General features: G+C 45.3%; 1 protein-coding gene across 1 annotated transcript in view; it reads left to right on the top strand.

Annotated features, from left to right (window-relative positions):
* Window positions 1-26,228, top strand: part of LOC121700045 (C-terminal-binding protein 2) — a 78,680-nt gene that overhangs the window by 13,306 nt on the left and 39,146 nt on the right. Inside the window, exon 2 of the mRNA XM_042082710.1 lies at window positions 18,653-18,808. Within this exon, the coding sequence (XP_041938644.1) occupies window positions 18,751-18,808 (58 nt within the window). The 5' untranslated portion in view covers window positions 18,653-18,750. The remainder of the gene's footprint in view (window positions 1-18,652; window positions 18,809-26,228) is intronic.

Raw genomic sequence — 26,228 nt, 5'->3', positions numbered from 1 at the left:
AGACACCTGGGCATATCACTAGTTGTTTTCATGGTTCTCTGAGTGTCCAGATTCTGCAGTTGTCACTTGAAGCAAGCAGTCTATTTAAGCAGTGAGTTGGTTTGCAGTGGTTGGGGTGGATTTGGATCACCACTGCATGTTGCAGGCCACATTTTCTGTCCTTGCTTCAGCACAACACAGCACTTTTCAATCATCCATATCATCTCACTTCCTGAAATATTACCCAGCATACCTCATTGTTCTGAGCTCAACAATAAACCAGGACCCTTCCCACCAACAGCCAGGAGTTGGCTGTACTTTGAGCAGGGATGATATTTCTGACAGGTCCCCCTGAACTCTTACCCCTTCATGTTTTTTTTTGGTTGGTTTATATCAGCTCACCTGATCTCATAGCTCACTTAAAGCAGACTGCAAATTCAGCCTCTTCCATTTGATCTCCATTGTAGTTAAACTAAGAGAACAGGACTATTACATTTTTTGACAGGGTTAAATTAAGATGAAATTAAGATTATTATTTTCTATGTATTAAAAGATTGGTGAGCACTTAAAAGACTCAAAAAGCTCAAAAGAAGATCAGTAGCTCTGATGGAGGAGCTAGATACTTATCACATCCATCTCTGTAGTGGTTATTCAAGCAGTGTAGAGAAACTCCCATTGAGCACTTTCTCATCATGGGTGAAAGTGTTGTTTTTAAAGGCTGTCCGGTAAATTGTCTTTGCCTTTTCAGACAGATTTGCAGACTGAGGGCAGCAGCAGGAGCAGCGCTTGCCGTCGTCAGCCCCGCGAGTCCCTCTGTGCTCCTCCTGCAATTAATTCTCACAGCTTCTTCTGGGCCTCATTCTGCAGGTTGTTATTGTTTCTGCACAGTAATCTACTGCTGGGAAATTGATTTGTTTGTCATGGTGCACAACGTAAGGAGTCTGTTCATGAAAAATGGATAAATGTCATGGTGCTGGCCTCCCGGAACGAAAAGGACAAGTGAAGGAGCGCCTCCTTCAGCCCTTCCAAAGCAGCGGATGCATTTATCAGGGCCGGCAGCGGATGGCACATCCATGTCCTGGCATGAACAGCCGCTAGACTGAGTCGTAGGGCTGAACGATTTGGGGAGAATATCTCATTGCGATATTTCTGACAGTTATTGAAATTTGCCATTTGATTTGTGGTATCATTTTTTTAAAGTCAGGCCTCTGTTCACTATATGAAATATTACTTCTTGGGCAAGACCAGCACTATTTCTGCTTGCGTTTTTTGCTGTGGATTCATTGTACTGTTGCCTATGGGTCTTTTTAAAATGTTGGTACGTTCCTCGTCTTGTTTCAGGAAGTAGCAAAATGGGCTACTCTTAAATAATCAGAGTAGTGAAAAGCACAATTCATTGCGATCTTTGCAACTTGCTAATTTCTTTCATTCAAATTGCGATGTTTGTTAAAAATGGTTTAATCGTTCAGCCGTACTGAGCACCCCAATAAACGGACACAACTCAGGTTGTAGTGCTCAGTCTTCAGAAGTAAAAACTTTTTTGTTGGTTTGGTTGTTTGTTGCCACAGAACAACCCCCCCCCCCCCCATGAAGCTCCTCCTGAAATGGCTTCTACTTGAAACTGTTATGAGGTAGCCCTCCCCTCTGCATAAAATCAACTTGGCTGGCTGTTAGTGTGGTTCTCTGTAATTAACCTCCCCTGGCCCGAAATGGAGGACCTTCTGAAAGCATTCATTAACCTGCTCTGGAGAGCCTCAGCCATTGTCCTCCCACCCAACCAGCGTAACCCAGGAAAATGCTTTTCATTTCCCATCTCTGAGAGGACGTGCACTGACTCGGATGGAGTTACAATGGAGGGCTTAGTGGCGTGGTGGGATGAAGAGGCTTTGTGCCTGCTCTCGGCTGGAGCATCATTGAATGGAGATGGGGTGACTGAGATTGGGGAGATGAGAGGGGGGTAAAATTGGGACAAAGATTTGGTGCCCTACAGTTAACTTTCTTGATAATTAGACTGTAGGATTTGGTAGCTTTAGCCCTCTTTTTTCACTGAACCCCAAATTTAGGTCCCATGTAGCTAATGGACCTCTAATACAATATGTCGTTTCAAGGGGGGAAAAAAAGATACTGTTGGTTTTTAAGCAATTCATTAAATACAATGTGAGATTAAGGAAAATCTTTCGTTGACTGTGTTGAACTTCTCTGCCACAGTTGGTCTCAAGGAGTTGCCCAGGCATGCATGGAGTCCACTGAAAAATGAAATGATAAAATTGAAGCCGACTGGCAGGGGCTTGGTGAGGCAGCCATGCCTGCCTGCCTGTCTGTCAGTCAGTCAGTCAGTCAGTCAGTCAGGCATCCAACTCTGCTAAATGCTGCTGTGTGCTTGACCGTGCTGTAACAGTAAGTGCTTCTTGGCTCTTGCCCAGTCTTAACTCAGGCCCAGGCTACTTTGCTCTTTCTTCATCCTGCCCACCCCCTCCCTCTCAAACAAGGAGTATCTGTCATAGGCCAGCCCATTAAACATTTAGATAGGTTGCTTCTCCACTTCTTACAAATGTAGCCTATATCCTAACAAACCCACTTGTCTATGTATGTACTCTAAGATTTCTAGCAGTCTAAATAAAATATCACCTTTCAGGTGATGGATTGCAGCAAAACTGTTAAGCTGCTTCAGCTTGGTGCGTTCTATGTACGGCTGCATCATCCACTGTTGCTCTCATATGGCCTATGACTGTTTAAGGCCCCACTCAATATGCTGAGCAATTGTGACCCTATCCTTTGATGAAGACCGATACATTTCTCGAAGTTCCATCCCCCCTCTCTAGTCATACGACGCTTGGGGGTTGGACATGGGGGTTGACCTTGGAGGTCACAGAACATGCCTAGAGAAAAGGCTGTCTGACAAATATGTAAGGACAGAAAGTATCACTGAAAACACCACACAGACGTATAGCTGGCATAACTAAAGCAGGCTTCACAATAACATACCCATCAGTGGTAAAAGAATAAACTCTGCTTCATTGCCTTATGAAAGCCACATAATCCTTGTTGGACTGCGTCCAGAAACACAAAGAGCCTCTGTCTTTATAACGCTACTTAGCTATGACAGTTTCATTGTGGCCTCTACACAGCTAGCTAAATAACTACCCAATAACCTGTCTTGCCCAAATGTTGGTCCATTCATGAATGTCCACTCCAACATCCCGTCCTTTGGCTGCAACACATTTGAATGGCTTAAAAAAAACAAAAAAAAACAATCACACACATTTAGGCTATCTGAGACATGAGTACATTCAGAAATATCCACAACGATTTAATGAAAAGAGATGGCCGAGTTCTGTTCCTCAGTGATCCATTTCCCCATGAATCTTTGTCAGTCCGTTGTTTGTTGTTGCTGGTTTACCTTTGTTGTGTGTTCTGATGTTGGATCAAAGTCTTTCAGTATGTAAGGCATGGTGAGGAATGGGTTAACCTGTTAGCTTCGGCCATTTTCTCCTGGCTGTTCACACCCATCCATCCTCTGAAGCCAGTGGAGGAGCTTCTTTTTCCTGTATGCTCAGAGATTGGAGAACCGCCCAGAGAGGACCGAGGGAGGCTGGCAAGGGATGCGTTCCTTTCTTTCTTTCTTTCTCTCCTTTTTTAAATAAATGATTAGCTAAACACTCCCTCGCCAGTCCATTTTCAAAGGATCCACTAAGCTTTGATCTCCAGCTCCTTTGAAATGAGGTGATGGAGAGAAAGGGTGAAGGGGGGGGTGCATAAAAGACAAATATGCGCAGGTAGTTTATGCCTTTCCCCTGAGAGAAGGGAGGAGCCTTTTGCACCATGGTCTGGGAGAGATGAGTTTTGCCATGGCAACCACGGGGCAATGCCCAGTCTGTGTTGTGCTGTGTGCCGGATGGCTCCGGACCTGGCACCCTTTAGCGCAGAGATCAACAGAGATGGCAAGGTGTCCCCAGAGATGGCCTCACTTCACTAAGGAGACGTCATTGTCCCTAAATATGGCCACTGACCCATCCAGCAAGGCCCATGAGCAGGAGGCTGTAGAAGATGAACAGCTGACTTTGCCTAGTGAAACATTTCCTCAGAATTCTCTCACACCGACGTTTAGTGTTGCGGCCTGAACCTGTTCTGTCTGTGGTATTATCTGTGTGATAAGAGTTAGATGTTCTGCTGACTGTCTTTGGTGTCAATTGTTTGTGGCACCCCAACGCATGATGGATAAACATCTGCCTCTAAAAGTATGACATTTCTTCACACTGCAGAGCACTGTAAGGCATGTTTCAATAAGTAGCTTGGTACTGCAATTAATACACCGTGCATGTTTGAGTTTGTGTGCGGTGGGTTTTTTTTTCACCCTCTACTCTATAACAAGACTTGAATAACAAAAAAATGTTGACAGAAGCCACAGAGGAGAGTAGTTGTGTGCTGTAAATGCTTGAGACAGACACACATGCATGTGCACACACACCCCACTGAAAGATTTGAATTAAACACATCTCCACATAAAAAAAAATGCTCCCCCTGTCTCCGTTCCTGGACTCTAATGAGTCCCTGAAGCAGTGGTTTTATATTCGCTCCTAATTTGACATGCTTCACTTGGGCTGGGTCTTTCTCGCGTTTTCCCTCTCTACAGACCCCAAATCCTTCGTACAATACCCTAATGAATGCAGTTTGAGAAACAACATATTAGCTGAACACAACAGCAACCAAAACATTCTCGCTCAACTTCACCTGGGGTTGCAATTAGTCTCAGCCACATCAGTCAGCCCTAAGTGATTGCCAAACACATCAGCATTGACGAGAGGAAGCGATTCTCTGAATACTGGATTTCAGTCTATCTGTATTCCCATTTACAATGAGAATTATGGGTGCTGTAGTCAGATCATAAGTAAAGGCTGTCATGTCCATACTTCCTGTTCTGACAGGTTTGAGTAAGCTTTGTGAATGGCACAAAAGGAAAAGACACACACACACACACACACACACACACACACACACACACACACACACACAAATGCACACACATGCTCCACCCCCCACACCCACAATGACAGCGACCGCGACCGCCACCCCCACCCAAGCCAGCAGCATGGCTTTTGAAAGATTAAATGGCATTGCTAGTGCGAGGAGATGGGCGCAAAGCAAATAGCCCTCTGCCGTTTACGAGGCTAATAAAGTCCTCACCAAGCTCCACCTGACAGCTGCTGCCATGTTTGAGCAACACCGCCATTTTAGCCCACCCTTTTCACCACGCCTGTGCACAAACTCCCCCTTAGTTTTTCAGGAAGAACACTAATCAGCACCATTTAGTTTCATTGTTTTTAGAGGGAGAAAAAGAAAGAGGGAGAGAGAGAGCGAGCGAGCGTGTGTGTGGGTGTATGTGTGTGTTTTGCCTTCTCTGCATCAGGCTCCTGTAATCTATCTACTAGGCAGAGCTGCAGATGTCTCTCTAAAAGGTTATAAACACGCTGTAATTAAACTCCCAACTCAATTAGGCCGTCTCCTTGACCTTTGTTGGCTTGCTAAGGCGCGCTGTCTTAACTGAAATGCACTTACTAAGACCATTCGGCTCTATCTGACTCTCTCATCTGTGGTCAAGAGAAAGTGGTAAACATGTGCATGTGTGTCCATTGTCCACATGCGCGCGCACACACACACAGACAGGCTGCAGAAAAGTGCCTTTCCATACACATCTGCATTCTGCAGAGGCTGATGACTTTACTGAAGTAACTTTTTTTCGTAAGCGCTTTTTGTAGGCGGTTGTGTGGAGCTGCAGTTTCGATGAAGGCATTAGTGCTGATACCATCTTGGACACCCGCGCTGGCACACACACACACACACACACGCAGGTCTGACACATTTTCCATGCCTCACTCTGCTTAGCTCACAATGCAGTCGCTCCGAAGTATGGGTCAATCTGTGTGGTAATGAATAATATGAAGCACTTCACTGCCCCAAGAGTGCCATCATCTCTCTCGCTCCCTCACACTCCTGTTTTCCTATCTTTCACTCGTTTTGTCTTCCTGGTCCCCTCTTTCCATTTCGGAGGCCAGCTTTTGGCATTATTAGGGAATTGAGCATGAACTGGCGTCAGCAGTTTCCTGTATGCTGGTGCAGTCTCATTACATTTCCAGAGGAGTGGATGGCGAGAGCAACAGAGAGGGGAAACATTAATAGGAGGCTGCTGATAGTTAGGACAGGAGCTGGGTAGGGCCGGCATCAATCAGAGCGCAGCCTGACGGCTTTATGCGCTTCAGAGAGAGAGGCGCTTAACTTTAATGGGAGGAGATAGAAATGTTGAGTTACTTTATTTTCCCCACCCTTTACACACTGACACACACTCCCTTTCTCCACCTCTTTCTCTCTTACACACACTCACACACTCGCACAGGGGCACTGCCCCCACCCCCTGAACTATCCGGACCGTGTTTGATATATAGAGTTAATTCCCCTCACCCAGCACAGTAATTCATGTGTTTCATACATTTAATGCCAGGCAGACAGAGTGCAGTGTGGGATTGTTAATTTTCTGCCTGGAGATTGCAGGTCTTCCACCCCCCCCACCCCTTTCCGCAACCCCCACCCCAGTTTGCTTGCAGTCCCCCTCCCTCCTGCTTTCTCTCCTCCCTGCCCCCTCTCCTTTCCTCCCTCCTCCGCACCCTCCTCCCATCCCCCTCTCCTGTCGTCTCCCCTCCATCCCTCTGCCAGTTAATTTGGCTAAGAGTAGTGGCGCTCTCTGGCTGTCTTTTATGGCGCATCAGGTTTGGGTTCCTCGTAAAAAGCGACTCTGCCAGGCCGATCCCGCATAATAAAGCCGGGCGGGCGGGCACGGCTCTGGAGGGAACACCACCACCGGTGCTGCTGACCTTTTGACAATAGAAGCTCTCCCAACCCCCAGCCTCCACAATCCCCGTGCTCAAGAGCCCCCCCCCTCTACCCCCCGCCACCCTTCTGCCCCCAAGTTCACGGGGTCATGCTGCTGTGTTTCCCTCTGCTGTGGGGTGATAGTGTTTTTAATTAGACGAACAGAGCTTTGGGGGGGGGGGGGGGGGGGGGGGTCGCTTCTTCCTGATCCATTAATCTATATGGACCTGCACAGAGACTCTCAGAACCAGCAGAGGAGGACTTCCTGGGTGGACCTGGTAGGCTGACTTGTGTGTTGTTTCTCTTGGCAGTAGAGGAGTATATGAAGACCCTCCCCCTTCAATGGAAGCGGCAAATGTGTTTGTCAAAGCGACAGTATATTGGGTTTTATTAACAGTGGCGGGGCCTGTCCCCTTTTTCCAGTGAGCCAAGAGCTGGGTGCCTGCTCACATTTATGTTGTGTTTGTTCTGTAGTTGCTCTCAGCAGGTCCAATTTTGGCTCTTTTTGGCTATGGAGAGATGGAAGTTGAGACATTGAGTGTGTTTGAGGGGTGGGGTTGTGGTGTGAGGGGAGAGCCTCACACAATAAAATCAAAAGAAGTCATTTCGGTTCAGGCAGAAAGCGCAGGCTAAATAATGTTACCCTGCCGGCTCTGTGTTGCGCTCCAGACTTATATTGAGTCGGTCACCCGGCGTCCACACAGATCATCTTTTCAGCAGCACACTTTGAAGGAGGGTAGAGCTGCAACTGTCTTTCAGACTTCAGAGTGAGAGGCATTATTTTGATTGGCAACACAGTGGGTTGAATGTTCAGAGAGAGAGTTAGAGCGAGAGAAAAAAAAGGGGGGAGGGAGAGAGGGTGGACAGACGAGAGTGAGCACATGTGTGCCTGCGTCTTCAGAGAGCGTGCGCTGATGTGAGCCTGGCTTTGTGTCAGGAGACATTTTGTGCCAGGCAGGAGAACAAACTTAGCGCTGTGACAAGGGCTGTTCACTACTATAAAAGGCACGTTGACCCTTGCGACCCACCAAGTTGAAATGGAGGCCATCTCTTCTGTGGGGCTCGGCTGAAAGAATCTCAATCTCACACACAAACAAAACCACAGGAAGACCAGGAAAGAGGAGAAGAAGAGTGAGTGAGAGAGGGGGAGAGAGAGAAAGAGAAAGAAGACCGGGAGAGGGGGGAAAAAAGTTAAAAAAAACATGGATCACATGATGGGATCCTGTGTTTTGGGTCATGATGAAGTGAAGAGATGGTGTGTCTGTGTGTGTGTGTGTGTATGTATGCGTGCTTGTGTGTGTGCAGGCGTATTGTGTGTGTGTGTGTGTGTGTGTATGTATGCGTGCTTGTGTGTGTGCAGGCGTATTGTGTGTGTGTGTGTGTGTGTATGTATGCGTGCTTGTGTGTGTGCAGGCGTATTGTGTGTGTATGCATGCTTGTATGCGTGCTTGTGTGCGTGCAGGCGTATTTTGTGTGTGTGTGTGTGTGTGTGTGTGTGTGTGTGTGCGTGCGCACACAGCCACAGGATTGACCCAGAGCCCCAGGCTCTTCATGTTTTTTCAGTCGGGCTGTAGTCCCATGACTCATGCCTCTTTTCACTGTCTGTCCGCCCTGTGGTGCAGGGCAGGGACTGTCCCTGTGTGTGTGTGTGTGTGTGTGTGTGTGTGTGTGTGTTGCGCGCGCCCACACAACCTCCAACCCCCACCCACCTCCATAACATGGCCTCACTAGCAGCTCTGTGTCCACAGCTGAAAAGCACTTTGTTCTGGCTCCCCCTCTGTTCACAAGCACCAGATACCAGATGACCCTCTGCTGTCCCGCTCTCAGGGTGCCAGACTTTCAACCCTGCCTGTGCACAACTGTGTGGAGGGATGGTCTTTTCTGTGAGGAGAGCGAGAGAGAGAGAGAGATGTGGGCCATCTCTCGTTCCCCTCGGTGTTTACGCTATTTAATCCCAGGTCCTTTGAGAAGTGCATGTGCAGCACAACGTACAGGGCGAGGGGGAACGGCCAGCGTTGGATGGCAACATAAGCAGATATAGATCCATAGATATAAACTTTGGGTTTGTTTGGCTATTTCATCATCTGTCAAGCTAAAGGAGGGTGCTGCGTGTTGTGTTGTGGTTAGAGAGTGGGTCGTAGTAAGCCCTGAAACTACACCAAACCCCCCCATATTGGCATTATCAATATATCTGCCAAGAAAGCCATTCGGTGCTATATTTCAAGACAAATGCGTGAGCCCTTTGACATTGCTTTACGTGTATGTGTTGATATGTATGTATGTGTGTGCGTGTGTGTGTGTGCATGTGTGTACTGTACGTGTGTGTGTGTGTGTGTGCCTGAGCGTCGTGTGATTGTGTGGCGGTGTGATGAATAGCTGTTTTTGCTCTGTTGTTGGTGATCAGCACTTTTATTCTGCAGTTAATCCACAAGGCCGCACTCCGCTACGCCACTGCCATTTTTCACCTGCCTCTCTCCCCGCTGTCGTCCCGCTCCGAACACTCACTGCTGTGGGAAGCGCTGCTACACCGTCCTCAGGCAACCTCCCTCCTTCCCTCTCCTGAGACAGACATGCACACACACTCACATTTGTGGTCGTCAACTGCAGCCAAACTCCACCCCAAAACACTTTGAAGCCATTCAAAGGCTCTTGTTCATTATGTAGTATGTTCCTGTGTTTCTGTTTCTTTTTCAAATCTGTGTTAGTCTTTTGAGGAACTAGCCATTTCTGGTATAGTTACAATGTTGTATAGGAGAAAGACACCTCTTCAATCTTCAAAACAATTTTCTCAATTTGTATCATAATCATCTTCTGAAATTGGTTCAGTCAAAAACATAAAATTAGCTACCAGCTGGATATGTTGTTGATCTGGCCCAATTACCATACACAGGGTGTTTCTCATGTAGACACATGAGAAATGTCAGGATTATGTAGGACTAAAAATAACATGCAAAATATCAGGTCAAGCATAAAATCTAAAGAAAGCCTAAATGTCTAATATGAAAGAATTCACATAGGTTAGCTGAAAATTCTTATTTATCTTTCAAGAGGTACATATATTTTCCGTATCTGCATTCATTGATATAGACATTGATATAGGTACATTCATACAAACAAACAAACAAAACACACACACACTCAGAAGCACACACTCTGGTGAAGTGCTGAATAGGGTTTTTCATGTTGCGATGAAGTTATATTTGGGTCTGGCTCCACTAGATTTTCCTCAGTGACAGGCTACTCCAGGGGAAGAAGCTCATGATGGAGAGATTTTATGATGTGATGGCAAGAATGGTAGGTCAGACTGTGTGTGTGTGTGTGTTAACTGAAGGTATACTTCATTACAAACAGTTACCGTCATCACAGACAATGGTGGAGCTTCCTGTCTACATGCATCACTCACTGAACTGATTGTGTTATCAGCTCCTGTCTGCGGGCTACTGTGCTCCAGGCAAAAGCAAAAACAAGGGATAAGCACCTCTGACAGCAGAGACTAGCGCTTGTTTGGAGGCCTGTATGCAGCGTGTGCTTCTGTCATGATGTCATTTTGTTGGGTTAACCTTTCAAGCCAGCGCTAATGAAAGCAGGAAGTGAACCCTGAAGCCGTGGCCTGTGCTCTGAACGTAGTCATCCCCCCCTCTCTCTCACTCTCTCACACACACACACACACACACACACCATCCCCTTGGAGGAATGAGTGCTGTGGCTGATGGTTCCTCTTTAGAACTTTCCAGAACACTTCCAAGGGAGATCTTTCTCCAGGCCACTCAAAGAGCCACTGAAGATTAACAAGGCCCCTGCTGGGATGATTAGAAATGAACTGTGCTCAACAGGTTGTCTAACACATGTGCGCACACACACACACACACACACACACACACACACACACACACACACACACACACAGGCTCTACTCTGAGCAGTGAGGCCCCCAGAGATGTGTTCTACATATGGAGAAGTGGCGATGAGCTGAGAGGCTTCCCCCTCTCTCTGTTTGACTACGCCTGTGATGCACTCAATGGTTTGAGGAACAGTCAGTCAAACACACGTACCCCTAACCAACGGAAATGTAAAAAAAGGCTCTAATGTGTGCAGTCATGCTCTGTCTGACTCCTCTGTATTTATAGATCCTTCTGCTTTTATGTAGTGCCCTCTTTTATTTTGCTTCGGTATGATGATGGCTCCACTGTCAGAGGGTGCCAATAACCTCGCCTCAAGCATTCTCCCGCTCTCTCTTTCTCTCTCTTGCTCGCTTGCTCACTTTGTTTCTCTATGCCCCCCCCACCCCATCATGTTCTGAATTCTACAAAAGGAGGCTGTGGGCTTGTCATGTGACCCAAGCCAGCACTAGCATGTGATTGCACACTTAACTGTGTGGCCCCATTTGGGCTCAGGGTGGGTGCTCCACTGTGGCCCAGCTTCCCTTCCGATACTGTTCTTTAGAAGGTAGCTACACCTCTCCCAGCTGTACAAATGACCTCAGAGCAAAACTCCATCTGTTTAGAGCAAATGTGGAGTCTTTTGGACATCTCTAGACTTAATTGGGCCAAGAAGAAGTGGAAAGTTAGGACTGTGGAGGATGGAGCTGGCCCTGTCTAGCCTCTTCCATTACATATCCCCCCCCCCCAAAAAAAAAAAAAAAAACAAACACACAAATTCACATATGCACACTGTTGTGAAAATAGAGAATAATTTTGACCCTCACACCATAATATGTCTTATTTTCCATGTCGGTGGAAAATAAAGGTTTTCTTTGGACCCTTGGCTCAATACGACCCCATCAGTAATGTGTAAGGCTCCACCTTTCCAGAACGAATGGCTACATAGCTTTATACTCCGGACTCCGGAGTTCTTTTAGCAATTAACATGAGAACATATTCTCTCTCTCTCTCTCTCTCTCTCTCTCTCTCTCTCTCTCTCTCTCTCTCTCTCTCTCTCTCTCTCTCTCTCTCTCTCTCTCTCTCTCTCTCTCTCTCTCTGAGTGTGTGTGTCTGTGGGAAAAAGTTGCCGTCTTGACTGGGAGTCTGAAATGAGCACATCTGTGCTAGGAGGGGAGCTGGAGACATGCAGAGAAGGGCTCCAAAGAAAACTGGCCCATCCACCATGTCACTGTCAAACTGGGAAGTGTGTGTGTGTGTACACGCACACTTTTGCCTTTTGTGTTTCTCTCCGCTGGTCTGGACTTTATCAGCACTTTGTTTAGTTTGGCCTTGTACCAGTACAAGCTGAAGAGCTGAAACTGGGCCTTTTCCACCATATATTTGTGTGTGCGCGTCAGTTATTACAGTTTTGAAAATGTCAATAGTTTTTGATTTCAGTTTAGTTTTAGACTTATTACTTTCTACAGTTCATAATTAGTATGTTTAGGCTATTTTTATATTAGGGAATTGACTAGTTATAGTTTAGTTTATAGTTAATTTTAGTAAAGTATTGCGGTGTGTGAGGAAATTAAAGCTTGATTTATAGCTGAAAAGGGTAGGATGAAAGAATGTTTAATATCAAATATATTATATGATATATTGCATTTATTTATTTATTTATTTATTTGAAAATAAAAACATTGTTTTAGTTTGTTTTGCATTTTCAAAACTGCAAATTGGATTTTTATTTCCGTTAATTAATTTCTTTCGCTGGTAGATTTAGTTTTTGTTGTTATATCCCTGGTGTGTGTGTATATGTGTGTCCATTAGGGGTGTAAATCTCTCATGTAAAAGACGATACGATTTGCATCTAGATACATGGACACGATTCAATACAAGAAAAGATACATGTTCATAAAAAACGATTCAATGCGATTCGATGCAATTAGATGCAGTTCAAGAATGGAAAGCATTCTGAAAGATTTTTTTATCATTTTCTCAAGGTGCACATTAATTTTATATTATCAGTTATCATGGTCATGGTTGTCAATTAGGCAAAAAAATGTGTGAATATGATTATCTAAACTGAGGTTTGTTTAATATACTGTACTGTATTGAAATGAAAAAAGAATAGTCTACATTTCAGTCAAACGCAGCAGCCAACATATTTTTTTTTATAGAGTTATATCTGATGGTTTTCATGGAGCTTTAGCCTTGTTGAGGTAAGACAATACCGAAATAAAAATAAAACAGTGCTTAAGACACTCTTGGCCTTTTCTCATATAGCCTACAAGAATAAAATAGGCCTACATATCAATGAACTCTCTGGGTTTATTTTGTTCCAACGGTAGACCTAATGCAGAAACCTATAATGCCACAAGTCTGAGTGAATATGAACAAAATGCTGTTTAGTGTTTAATTTCGCGCTGGATTTTGAAAAACAAAAGAGTAAAAACCGTAAAACAAACGACCGAGTGCGAGTTGTCAAATGAGGTCATTTGACAACTTTGGGCAATGAATGTAGCCAAAAACGAACTGCATTACCCACAATTCCGTGCCACATATAGTTTCAAAACCGGACGTGGGATGAACGCGTTGCTTGGAATGTAACGAACGCGTTGCTTGGAACGTAAATGAGAGTCTGAGCGAGCAGAAAAGGTTGTGAACCGATTCGTAACAAGTAAATCGATATAACGACCGGTTCATTTCAGTTTTATTCCGATACGGGGCTTCACGTATCGATGTAGCCGTATCTTACACGTTAAAAACGGATACCGATACGTATCGGTTAATCTTTACACCCCTAGTGTCCATCCATGTGTGGGCATGGATTGGAGTGGACACAAGCTTCTCTCCTGAAGCAGGAAGCTGTGGATCACTCCTGCTCATCCTGTGAAGGCTCAGAGGAACTGCTCTCCAAGCTTTGGCCATCAGAATCCTTCTGTCAGCCTCGTCACAGGCCCCTGGTCCTCTCCGAGTGCTTTGGCTCGAGGGCGCTATCCACTGTTTGGGGCCGTAGATGTAGAAGCTGATTAGGAGAGCTGGGGTTAGCACATAAAAGTATGATTATAGATCTGTACTAATTGTGTGCTTTAAAAAAAAAAAAAATATTCACACCTTGCAAGAATCCTTTACAATTGAGTGTTTATGAAAGTATGGATGTGATGGTATGTCATGAATGAGGAATGTTAGTACGATGAAAGAAGAATGGAAATTCTGTGTGTGTGTGAGAGAGAGTCCTGGGTCATCACTGGGCCTCTGCCTGACCTGTGTATGAGTTTAGTGGCCGGGCTCCGTGGTTCACGCGTCCATCAGGACCGACTCATTACCTTTCCCAGGTCTGTGTGCCTGAGCGACAGCTTCGCCGGGGTAAGCTGGTATTTTTAGCCCCCCGCGCTCCTGCTCTCCGCTGTCTTAGCTCTTCCTGTTTTCCCCCGCAAAGCTGCTGGTGTTTTGGCTCCTCGCTGAAAGATTTAGCTCTGCAGGAACAAAGCAGGCTGAGTGGGCAGAACAGACTCCATTGTTTGAAGAGGGGCGGGAGGGGAAAAAAAAGCTGCCCGAGAACGAGAGCTGAAAAGTCTCTCTAATATTAGCGATAATGATACCACTAAAAAAACTAAGCGTGCATTTTGTTTCTGAAACTCAGGGGGTCAGGCCTTCAGAGGCGGAACCTAATAGCCGTGGTATGGGCGGCGGTGGCGGCGTTGTTGTTGAGGGATGGTGACATGGTGCGCTGACAGGCCGCGACTGAAGTGTGGTCTGGCTGTGTCTCCTGGCCATTGTGTGGAGTGGGGTTGGTGTGGGTACGCCTGTCAAAACCTGTAGCCATGATTGGAAGCATATGATGGAGGTAGTGGGACTTATCCTCGAGCGCTCCTCCAGTGGGACTCGGGTCACAGGCATCGATATCTACACTAACCCACAAACTTGGACCCCACTAAAGCAATGCTAGGGTGTTTGTGTGGCTTATCAACATTCTGCCTAATTCTGCTGCTTATCCCAGCCCTCGCTGCATGACCTGTTTGCTAGTGCTCTCACGTTTTTTCTTGGGGTCAAAACCGGTACAGAAGCACCACTAACCCGCACTGTTGCCTCAGAACCTGTAATGAAGTTCCTGTCTCTTCTCACACGAGTTCCTCCCCAACCAAAAAGAACCGAAAGCTGAATGTCAGGAGATGAATAATTGATTGATTTAATCTTTGGAAGTCGCACCACACAGTGCACTTCAGAACCGTTTTTTCCCCCCTCTTGCACTCCCAAAGGTAAGGGCTCTCATTTTGGAGGAGCCAGTGAGGAGGTGTCTAAATGTCTGTCTGCCAGCGAGGGGAATCACAGCAGGTTCCTGGCCTGACCTTTTCAATTATTTACACCCGTAAATGATGCTTTTGACATGTGTGCACACAGACATTTTGCCTGCTGACATACGGAACCATAGGCTACATATCGGCACATTCAATGTTGGCAGCATTAAGGACAGCTGTGATTCATGCAGCTGCCATTCCATTCTAACCCTTTATCACTACAGAGGAGTTAGTCAACAATGTTGATCAGATGAAGAAAGTTTTTTTCTTTGAGAGGGGGGTATTTCGGTGGGGATCATATGACATTAACAGTTTGGCCGGCAGCTGCCTGCCGATGCCGAGGGCTAAGTGTGTCGATGAGCTGGAGCTGGCTAGCAGAGAGGGAGAGAGCGCGCAATCAGTCCCCACTAATTAGCCTCCGAAGGAGGACGCTCCCCTATACATCTGCTTACCAAACCAAATTATGCTTCTCCTGCTTCAGCAAGCCCAATTAATCACATCAGAGAGCGTTTAGATTCTCTCTCCCTCTCGCGCTCTCTCTCCCTCCCTGCTGGAAGATTGATTGCAGAACAGCAGTATTATCTTTGCACTTCATCATGTTACAAGACACTTTACCATATTAATCCAATTTGACTTTGGGGCCCAGCTCTCGGTGCCAACTTCCTCTGCAGTCCCTGGTTTTGGCTGGCAGGGGGCGCTGAAGGCCTCCACAGACTTCAGGGGCCACAGGCTGATACTCTGGTAAGGAGAAGGAAGCTGATGTGAGAAAGGATCAAGGGTGTTTCTCTCTCTCTCTCTCTCTCTCTCGCTCTCTCTCTCCCCCCTGTGGCCTGTGAGTGAGATGGGGAAGAGAGACTGGGGGTATTCTGGCACTGAAGTTAGTCACAGAATTTGGTTCCTGTTTGTGTCTTGTTCCTGAGGAGAGTGGCACCCTTCTCAGTGAGCTGGGTCCACAGGGTGTGTGTGTGTAAGGGGGGGGGGTCTTCGTCAGCTGACCCTGGAGGGTACTGTTCTGTGCTTTGGATGAGAGAAACATGGGAATCACAGAGCAGACTGACCTCCAGGCCTTTACTGGTTCAATTCTGTGGCGGTCTCTCTCGATCTCTGTCTGTGTTTGTGTGTGTGTTTCCATTTGAGTTATGTCTGGGGGTGATGTTTTCTTAGGATTGGAGTGATTTTCTGAGTTGCTTGTTTCTCCTCCCATTCTCTCATACACACACACACACACACAATGCTGTTCATAGCTTTTTGTATGAAAGTGGTTTACAGGATCTTTTTCCTGAGCCTCCCTCTTTGTATATGTCGACCGATTTAAAGAATCACTCCAGGTGGAGCAGCGATCGGTTGGACCGGGTTTGAGTCCCGAACCCGCTGTTGTAAGTCCATGTGGCTTTGGATAAAAGTGTGTGCCAAATACCAGTCAACTTTAACGCTAACATTCTCTAAATAGTTAGTTTTCTCTACATTCTTGGCAATACAATTTAAGGACATGACTTTGACAGGACCAGACGGTCTTGTTGACAGACAAGACAACAACACATTGTCACAATTCACAAATTCACATATCATTTTGTTTTATCAATGAAGTGTGTGTGTGTGTTTGGTCTGATCCCCACAGAGTACAGCGGGTCAGGACTAACCCACTTCACTGTGAGGGCACTGTGCTGCTGGGCCAACCAATTAATCACACTGATAACAGGAGAAGCTCTTTTCATTAGAACCCCCCCCCCCCCCCCATTTTCTCTCTCTCTTTCTCTCTCTCTCACACACTCTCTCTCTCTCTCCCCCTCATTTTCTCTCACTCTTTCGCTCTTTCTCTGGGCCCCTCTGCGTTAGTATTTCTTGGCAGACAGTAGTGGAACACCCATTATTAGGACCACCTCAGCACTTCTTTGTCTTCCTCCCTCTCTCTCTCTGTCCCTCCCTCCCTCCCTCCCTCTCTCCTCACCAAACCTCACTCTGGTATTTTGTCAGTTACTCTGTTTTGTTCTGACCAGCAGGAGGCTGTGTTATTTGTTTTTCTGACGGTAGAATAGTCACGATGAACCCTAGTGTGTGTGACTAGTTTATTAGTTCTGTACAGAGTGTGTGTGTGGAGTTGTGTGTAAGATTAGCAGACCTGCTCTCTGGTGATTGGAGGTCCAGTGCAGAAAAAGTGAGGGGGTGGGGATCAGAGGGTGGTGCTCTGCAATCAATTGCTCATTGATCGTCTGCTGCTGCCTTTTCAGATCAAACTGAGTTGTGTGTGTGTGTGTGTGTGTGGTGTTTTTCTTGTACTGTATTGTGTTGGGCAGAGGGTGTGGCTCATACATCACACAATGTAGCACCTACAGATTGTGTGTGTGTGTGTGTGTGCGTGCGCGCGCATGTGTAAATTTGCTCCACCTGCGATTCTCAATCGTTATCTCATTTGAGAATGTTTGTCACGTCTGGATTTATACCTGCTAGGCCTCTCGCATCAATAAAGCATTTGTGAGCTGTTCTCATCACATTCATATCATTACTATTCAGTGGCTAGAGGCCTTTAACCCACATTTCTCTCCAGAGCTGGGAACATTCTTGTGCTCTTATCAGCTTTTACTTCCCCCTGTTGGGTACATGAGGTCATTGCAGCTTGGGTCCTCCCTTGGCAGTTTGAGGCGTCTTGATTTCGTTCCCCTACATTTTTTCAGCGACAGTATTTGCTTTGTGTCTTTTGTTTACTGTCTCTGACTGCATATAAGATTGTACAATTTGTTTCTGTATGAGACAAGTCAACAGGCCTTGTTTTTATTTATTATTTTGAGCTGGAGGGGGGTTGGGGGGGGGGGGGGGGGGTCATCTGACCAGGATGCCTGTACACTAAATGACCAGCTAGCATGGACATGCAACTTTTAGTGTGTTTTCGTCTGCTCCTCTGACCCATGGTCTGACCAGCACAGAAGGCACCCAAAGAGCCTTTCAGAAGAGTCTGGTGCTTTCAGGGTGCGTTTTAAAACGAAAGGCTTTTTCTGCAGCTCCCATCATGCAGTGGAGTGGAGAGTGATACCTCACCCTTGGGGAAAGGGCATATGCCGGCTTTTGGAATGAAATTTCAATAAGCCTCTAATTAATGCCTGGTTAAAAACCTAATTATAATCAGGCGATTATACCTTCAAGCTAATCAAGCTCTTCCCTCCGGCAAATTGGCGCTGAAGTGGAAAGAGAAGTTGACACATGATGCCTCAGCGGGTTAAAAAGAGAGCTTGTGTTAACCTTATGTTTGATATGCCCTGCCTGACTGATTAGAGGCCCTGCTTCTGTCTCAGAGCTTGAACCTCCCTGTGCTGTGGAATTTGCAAATAAAGGAGTGGGCTAGTGGTTGTGCGTGGGGAGAGGAGGGCAGATGAGAGTTGCCTTTGAATAATGGGGAACAGGAGAAGTGTTGGAACAAACAGAAATTAACTTGAAGGATCTTCCTTTGTCAACAGATGTGTTCAAATCTGAGAGCTGTGTGTGTGTGTGTGTGTGTGTGTGTGTGTTTGAGATTGTGTGTTGTACTCCACAGTTCACAGCCCCAGAGCAGTCTAGCACTTGAAGTCACTTTGAACTTCGTGAGCTTGTCTATGTGTTTGCCCAAGTGTCTGCGTGATGTCTCAACGCGCGTGTGTGTGCGTGTGTGTGTTGTAGGTGCGGTGTGGCGTTATGCCCCGTGGAGACTGCTGCTCTCTGCGTTAGGACCCTGAAGAAAAGCCTTTGTGTGCAGCAGCAGGACAGAGAGGCCCACTATGGCCCTGACCGACAAACACAAAGTCAAACGACAGAGACTGGACAGGATCTGTGAAGGTAAGGTCTTTCTCACACACACACACACACACACACACACACACACACACACACACACACACACACACACACACACACACACACACACACTGGGTTGCTCTTGTACACTTCATCTCTTCTCTACCTGGCTTATTTTCGATCATGTTCTGTCTACTGCATTCTAAGGGTTCCGACTGAGTCTATCAGATGATGATCATCTTTAGCAGATGGCTTCAGTATTCTGCAGGGAATACTGAAATGATCTTACAAGACTTAATCCTGGTCATTCTCAAGGAAATTTGATGTGTTAAATGCCTAGAAACAGATGTGCTCTTGGTTAACGGTCAGAGCCTTGGTGTGTACATCAGCTGGTCTGGTCAACAATTTTTTTTAGTGCATAACTGATTATTGATCAGGTAATTGGAACCAATGATGGTGTTTACTGATAAACATAGGCTGAAGTTGAAATTGTTTAATAATAAGTGGTGGGGTTGTGATTGGACAAATGTTTATCAGTGTAGTGATGATTAAAAATGTTTTAGAGTTTTGAAATTTCCACTGTTATTGATTAGGGATATGTATATAGGTATCATGTATTGATACACATTTTTGGTGACTAGTTTTGTTTTTCTTTTGTTTGTGTACATGTGCACCGTCCTACTTGTGCATGCTCTTTTTACACACTTCTTGACATACAGTATAAAATGCATGCTTCACTGCATTAATGTCACTGCTTTTTCATGCTTGCCTGACCCACACACACACACACACACAAACCCGCACACACAATCTCTCCCTGCCCTACATTTGGCCTTCCTGCTGGTGCTTTGTAGGCTCACATCAGGGTTGGCACTGTGCAAACGTGTGTGTGTGTGTGTGTGTGTGTGTGAGAGCAGCAGGGCGAGTGGCACAACCTGCCCTCCACTCGCCATGCCAGGCGGCTAGCCAAACTCAGTTTGTCAAAGGGGCCTTTCATTGTCTCTGTGTGTGTGTGAAGTATAGATGCAGGAGTACCCACACAACACACTGGCCTCAGAGTAGTGTGACCCACCACCTAGCTGCATGCATGTTCTTTAAATTTAGAGATTTATGTTTGTAGTAGAGATGCACCGATTGATCGACTGGTGACCAGAATTGGCTGATTGCCTGCCGACGGGTCGGTCAGTCTGAGACATGCCGATTTTATGCCGGTCAATTGCACTCACGTGCCGCACTTGAAGCAACATCACCCATCTGAGTTTGCAAAGTTTGAATAAGCTAGCAAAGACCAACACTCGGGGCTGGATGTACAACGAAAGCGCTACCACTCAGTTTTTCTATGTGCAGAAAGCGAACGCCGTGCTCTACCATATTGCATGGAATTTACTAAGATGTCACATACTTATGTAAACAGCGCTCATCCCTGTCCCCTCTACAAGGCAAATTGCGTGCCCACAGCTGAACCACAAGCACAGTTGAATGGAGTTAATGGCTTGCAACATTAAAAAGACTATCTATAATAATATATAAAAAGAATCAAAGTTTAGCGATCATACATGATAAGATGTCAACAAGCGGCGACATACAGAGTAGGACACAAAATAGATGCAAGCTGCTTTTATACATATGGCGGAGTACCTAATCAATCGCTATAGCATTTCTCCTCCCCCCAGTGTTTGCATGATGGTCCCACTTTTCCCTCGCCCTCCCATAAATGCATATGAAAATATGTTCCATGGCAGCATGTTCAAATGTGTCACGAAAATTGTTTTCCTATTTTTAGTTGGATATTGGATGTGAATAAAAAAATGGTTGTTCCATATCACAGTGCATTTACTAGTGTTTGAATGTCCCACTCTGGGAAGCATTATAGTTTGATATAGTCTGTTCATCTGTTCTTTTTTTTAAACAGCCATTCCATTATTGAGAAGTTGATTACATTTCTATGTTAAAATGTTATATTAAAGAGAAGATAGAAAATGAATCTTTGTGTGCTGAAAAGTTGTTAGTAGAAATGAAATCGGAATCGGCTAAAATCGGTATCGGCAGGTCAAACGGAAATCGGAATCGGCCCAGAAAATTGCAATTGGTGCATCTCTAGTTTGTAGCAGCAACATTCCTTTGCATTGCCACCCTGTTATGCTGTTCTGTTGCCTTAGTGTTTGTCAGACTTGTCTCCTTTTTTAAGGTACTCACTACATAGTCCTGGACACATTTACACACGTGCATTGTTTTATCTGGTGTGTGAGCAGCAGTGTCCGCAGTGATTCGAGAGCGACTTATTGCTCTCTGGTGCAACATGTTCTCAAGGTTTAGGTGTTTGAAACCCATATACACACACATGTGCATACTAGCATGTCTGCCAGTGCATTTGTTTGGTCAATGATGTAAGCGCTTCACAGTCTAGTATGCGTGAAATGAGGAACATATGTCAAGCAGTCAGCCTCTGTGCACCAGTGTACCAATAAAAGAAAAACACATACACACTTGACCACAGGCTGAGAGCTTGGAAAAAAAAGCTTCCACACCTTAACCTTCCTATTTAAGATCGTCTTCTGTAGTTCTTAATTAGTGTTTACATAAATCTTTTTCACTTTGTCTTAAAACGACCCTGTGAAGGTAATCGTTCAGGCAAAATGGAAATAGAACTTTTTGCATTTGTAATGAAGGTGCTACCAGAGGTACATGGCTCCTTGTGTTCTGCCAGCTGTAGCCGGAGTTTGTACAGGCGGTTGGGAGTGCATTAGTGTTCGTCTGGAGCCGGGATGGTTGGATGGGCACGCAGCTCAGAGGCAGTTGAGAGCGCGGTGTGCCATAACAGGTGTGCCATAACAGGTGTTCCTCTGAAGGCTGAAGAGGAAAGCTAAAGAGCGGGGAGGAGAAGGCGCTCCGGATGAGCACTGGGCAGTAGCACCTGCAGACGCGCTCAGGCAGAGAGAGCGGACGCCTAAAATTGGGGGCCTCCAGATGGCTGCGGCGGCCTGGCAGCCCATTGGCTCACGCACAGTCACCGCAAGGGGCGGAGATAAGGGAAGGAGAAAATAAATAAAGCGCAGCTTGTGATCTGTCGACGGGTCAAAGCCAAAGCGGTGCTGTCCTTCAGTTGGCCAGCGTGTGATTTCTACACCCAGGCTGCTGTGATAAGCATCAGACTCAGAGGCCAGACTTTGCTGGGACTGTTATTCCTCGGAGGAGAGATAAGTCTCAGCAGATCTATTTGTCTTAAGCGCGGTATCGTCCCGCATCTTACATCTCCGCACGTCAATACCTCGGGTAGGCCTTGGCAGACAAGGGAATTCACAATGTGTGTGGGGAGGAGAACGTGCATCATCTGGAATCTGCATCATCTCCACAGCCGATTCCTTGGTTTCCTTCTTTTCCTCCTCGCCAACATCATTCCAGCATGAGCATCTCTCCTCAAGACTCGGCCGGGAATTCATATGGCCTGTGTGGTTGTTGTTTTAGGCTTGTCCCAGCCTCTCTGTCTCCAAATAATTTAGGCTGTATGTGAAAAGAAAAGTTTATTTGTGAAGCGATATTGTGAGCCTCACAAAAGTCGACCGCAAATTGAGATGTTGGAACGACCGGCGGTGGAATCCGAAATACGGCTATGTCTATGGAAGCCCTGTGGCAGGATGACATTGCTGATTAAACCATTAGATGGACTGATGTGTGCTTTACATAATCGGTCCTGCCTGCAGTAAGACGTGAGTACTAGAAGGCACTCTTTGATCAAGGCCTCTTTGTGTGCATATAAGCAAACAGTGGCAAGTGATTTGGTACAGGGCTGAGGGAAGCCAAAAGCTCAAGCTCCTTACCTCCACTGTTTTTTTATGTAAAAATCCCAAAAACCCCTGTCTATGTCCTTTCCAAGATATCTCCCCACATCCTATGAAGCCTTGAGGTCTTTTTGTTATTTTCACCCCAACTGAAACAGAAACCACAGCAAAGGTCTAAAGCTTAATCACTTCATGCGTATAAAAAAAAAACACCTTCCTGCCTTTGTGTTTTGAAGTAAGTGGCAGTGGGTGTGCGATCTTGGTTTTGCTGTTATTTTTGTGACTGGATGACCTTGCATCTTTTTTGTATAAACAATATGGAAGCAGTCTTTTCAGATGTAACCTAGTAGATGAATTGCAGGGCAGTTTGTAAGCTGGGTTTGCTTTTCTCTGCTCTCTCTTTCTCTCCTCTCTAGCTGCTCCTTTCTGTTTCTCTGCAAAATGTCCTCCTTTCCCTCCTGCCTTCCCATCTGCGTTTGACTTTTGGCCACTGGGCTGATAATAACCTCCAAAATGGGAGGAGGGAGGAAGAGGGTTGGTTAAAAAAAAAAAAAAAAAATCTACTGCCGCTGGATAATTTAAATGGCATGCAAGAATGGATTCGGAAAAGGAGCTCTGTAGTGAGGTGTTTGGCTTGCTGCTGCTCCCTGAGTTTTGGACTTATCTTTTCCTCTTGTGGGCAGAGATTTGCCAAAGCATGTCCGGCCTGTATGGTCGCCCATGATGCCCTGACCCTAAGGATGACACTGGCCATTTTGTAGCAGATATGACCGCTCAAGGAAGACCTCAAACACATGGCTAATGTTTAGCTGTGCATCTTCACAGACTCTTGTTAGCATATGGAACTAAAAGCCCCAAGGCTTGTTAAAAGTTTAATATACTGTACAATCACTGTAATTGACTAGAATTTTCAAGTTGCCAGTTGTAGTGTTAATTTATTAAGTCACATGAAAGTTTAATGGGCCGGCAGTTCCACAGTGGGCGCGGTCTAAATCACTCCCCCAGCTAACTTCAGGAATGGCTTGCCAAGGCCTATGAAGAACAGGCATGCCCTAGAAAGATGTCCCACTTGAGTATCACTTGTGTCGTGTCTGTCATTACAGCCAAAAACCAACCGAGCATGAGTATGATTGATAATGTTTTTTTCACTGAAAAGGGCATCATTGCCTTGGAAGTAGTTACTCATTTTGATCCACGTTATTCATAATGTTTCATATTTCAGTTTTTATTTCCTGACAAGCTGGCAGGATGCAAATGAGTGCTGCAAAAATCACTTATGGTTATGGTTATGGATTTAACAGACGCCTTTGTCCAAAGCGAACACTTAATTACCCAGTCACTATTTCAAGCAGAGGTGTAGGAGATTGGGGCAGGGAGACATGGCATCTCCAATATTGAAATGGGCTATGAATTTTCCTTTCATTAAAATTGAAAATTGAATTCACCCTACTGTCTTTTGTTGGAATGTCTGCCTCCTATCCTAATACTAATACTGTTGATCGCAAGCAGAAAGCCCATTTCTAGTGATGACAGCCAGTCCAGTGTGAAAGTTGTTTTCTATTTTTTTTTTATGCAGCCCTATTATATCCCTCTGCTGTAAAGGCAGGAACATGTTAGGCCTCTGGCCACTCATCCCTTAAGAGTTTTGCTTTTTTTTTGTGTGTGAAAGAGGTACTCCTTCTGGTTTTCATGAGGAAATGCAACGTTTGTGATTAATCGTGCATTTTACAGCTGACAAACACGCTGCATGACTCCAGCAGAGAGAACACCTCACAGTATTCTCAGGAGAGAATGCTTGCACATAAATCTGCTCTCGCAGGTTTTCCCCCTCAGTAGCTTGATGTCATATCATCTTTTTTGTCTCCCTTTATAGTATTGAGTCAGAGTGAGGAGATGTGTTACTTGCTTCGTTTTGAAATTGTTACACTTTATGTCTGTACATTCTCTTAGTCATGGAGGAGATTAACTGCTCTACAGTGATGTGACTCCACCCACATCGATTGGTGTGCTCTCACTTCACTAGCTCGCCCGCACAGAGCGTGTGACTTAGTTGACAGGTAAGGAAGGTTTAAATCTCCTAGAAAGCGGAAGTAGGGCGAGTGGTGGCTGTCAATCTCCCCTCTGGGCTCCTCCTAAACCTTTGTTTAGAAATCATAATTAGTTGATGGAACTTGCAGACAATGTTAAAATTTGTTATCTCCTTCTATGATACAGGGATGGTGATAAAATATCCATAAGTAGTGAATTATTTGTAAGATCAATGTCTGTTTTTAATATTGCCTGAAGCTTGCCAAAAATATGTTTAGCTCATTTTAGTTGTATAAAACCCCCCTCTATGACATCATATCAATTAATATATTTATGATTATTCATGCAATAATATATGACAAATATATTGTGTGTGTGTGTGTGTGTGTGTGTGTGTATATACCTATACTGTATGTATGTATGTACACACGTATACAGGGTTCCCACGGGTCATGACATTTCTGGAATATCAGGGAATTTAGTTGTAGCAGTTCAAAATTGACTTGCCAAAAATAATACATTAATACAAAGATTTCCACACAGAATTGGTGTATATCTGGTTATTGACTTTACTGCTTGCTTGAGTAGCCCAACTTTGTTTATTCAATGGCCATTTCTTCATCTCCCGCTCTAAAGGAAATGATTCTTGAAACTTTCCTTATTATTCTTCACAGCACGACCTTGTCAATGGAAAAGTTTAGTGAAATAAATATATATATATATATATATTTTATATAATATATCTATTTCTATATCTCTATATCTAAAGACATATTCTCCAACAATCCAAGGCCAGCCAGTCACCTACACCGCCAACTCCCTTGTTGACTAGATGCTGGTCAGGCATGTCTCTGGCTTTGTCCCACCCCTGGATTAGTATGAGCTGCAGTCTGATTGGTTACACCCTTACATCATGACACCTGCAGAACCCAATGGCATGACCGGTCTATACTTTCATATTGTGGAAGGGAATGGAACTCATCCAAACACAAGAAAACAGATCTGTTCCCCAATATATTCGTATTAAGGAGAATATAATTACTGTGTGAAATGTATAAGAGAAGTGGAGACTTCGGTTGGACACTTAATCTAGCTCAAGTGTTGTCCCGTGTGTGTGTGTGTGTGGTTGGGTTGGTAGTGGAATTAAGTGGGTTTTATTTGGACTAATCCCTGATGGCAATGGTTGGAGTGAGTGAACCGGCCCAGCCAAACGAAGGGATAAACCCAACAGGATTAGTGTGACCCCTCCTCCTCTTCCTCCATTGTACCCTCGTGGTTTTTTGTCTTTCTCATTTGTTTTTTTTCCACCCCAGTATTTCTTCCTAAATCCCATGCACACACGATGCCATGCACACACGATGCCATGCACAAGCAGAGTCCCTTTCACCTAGCAAAATGGAGTAAAGGCTGGCCTTACAAGGTGCGTTTGTGTGTGTGTGTGCGTGCGTGTGTATGTGGTGTGTACATGTATGTCAGTGTGTGTGTGTGTGTGTGTGTGTGTGTCTGTCCCATATGTATATGGTGTCCAATTTACCTTCCCGTTGCATGTTAATGTTTCTAGATCTGAATTATTTAAGCATGGCCTGCTTGTGTGTGGCCACATGATAGCTCAGCCTTAAAGGAGAGAGAAACAAACTAGAGAAAAGCACGCTGAG

This window comes from Alosa sapidissima, chromosome 24 (genome assembly GCF_018492685.1).
Source record: "Alosa sapidissima isolate fAloSap1 chromosome 24, fAloSap1.pri, whole genome shotgun sequence".
Taxonomy (NCBI): domain Eukaryota; kingdom Metazoa; phylum Chordata; class Actinopteri; order Clupeiformes; family Clupeidae; genus Alosa; species Alosa sapidissima.
Note: the sequence above shows the minus strand (reverse complement) of the source record. Positions and strands in the feature narration are given on the sequence as shown.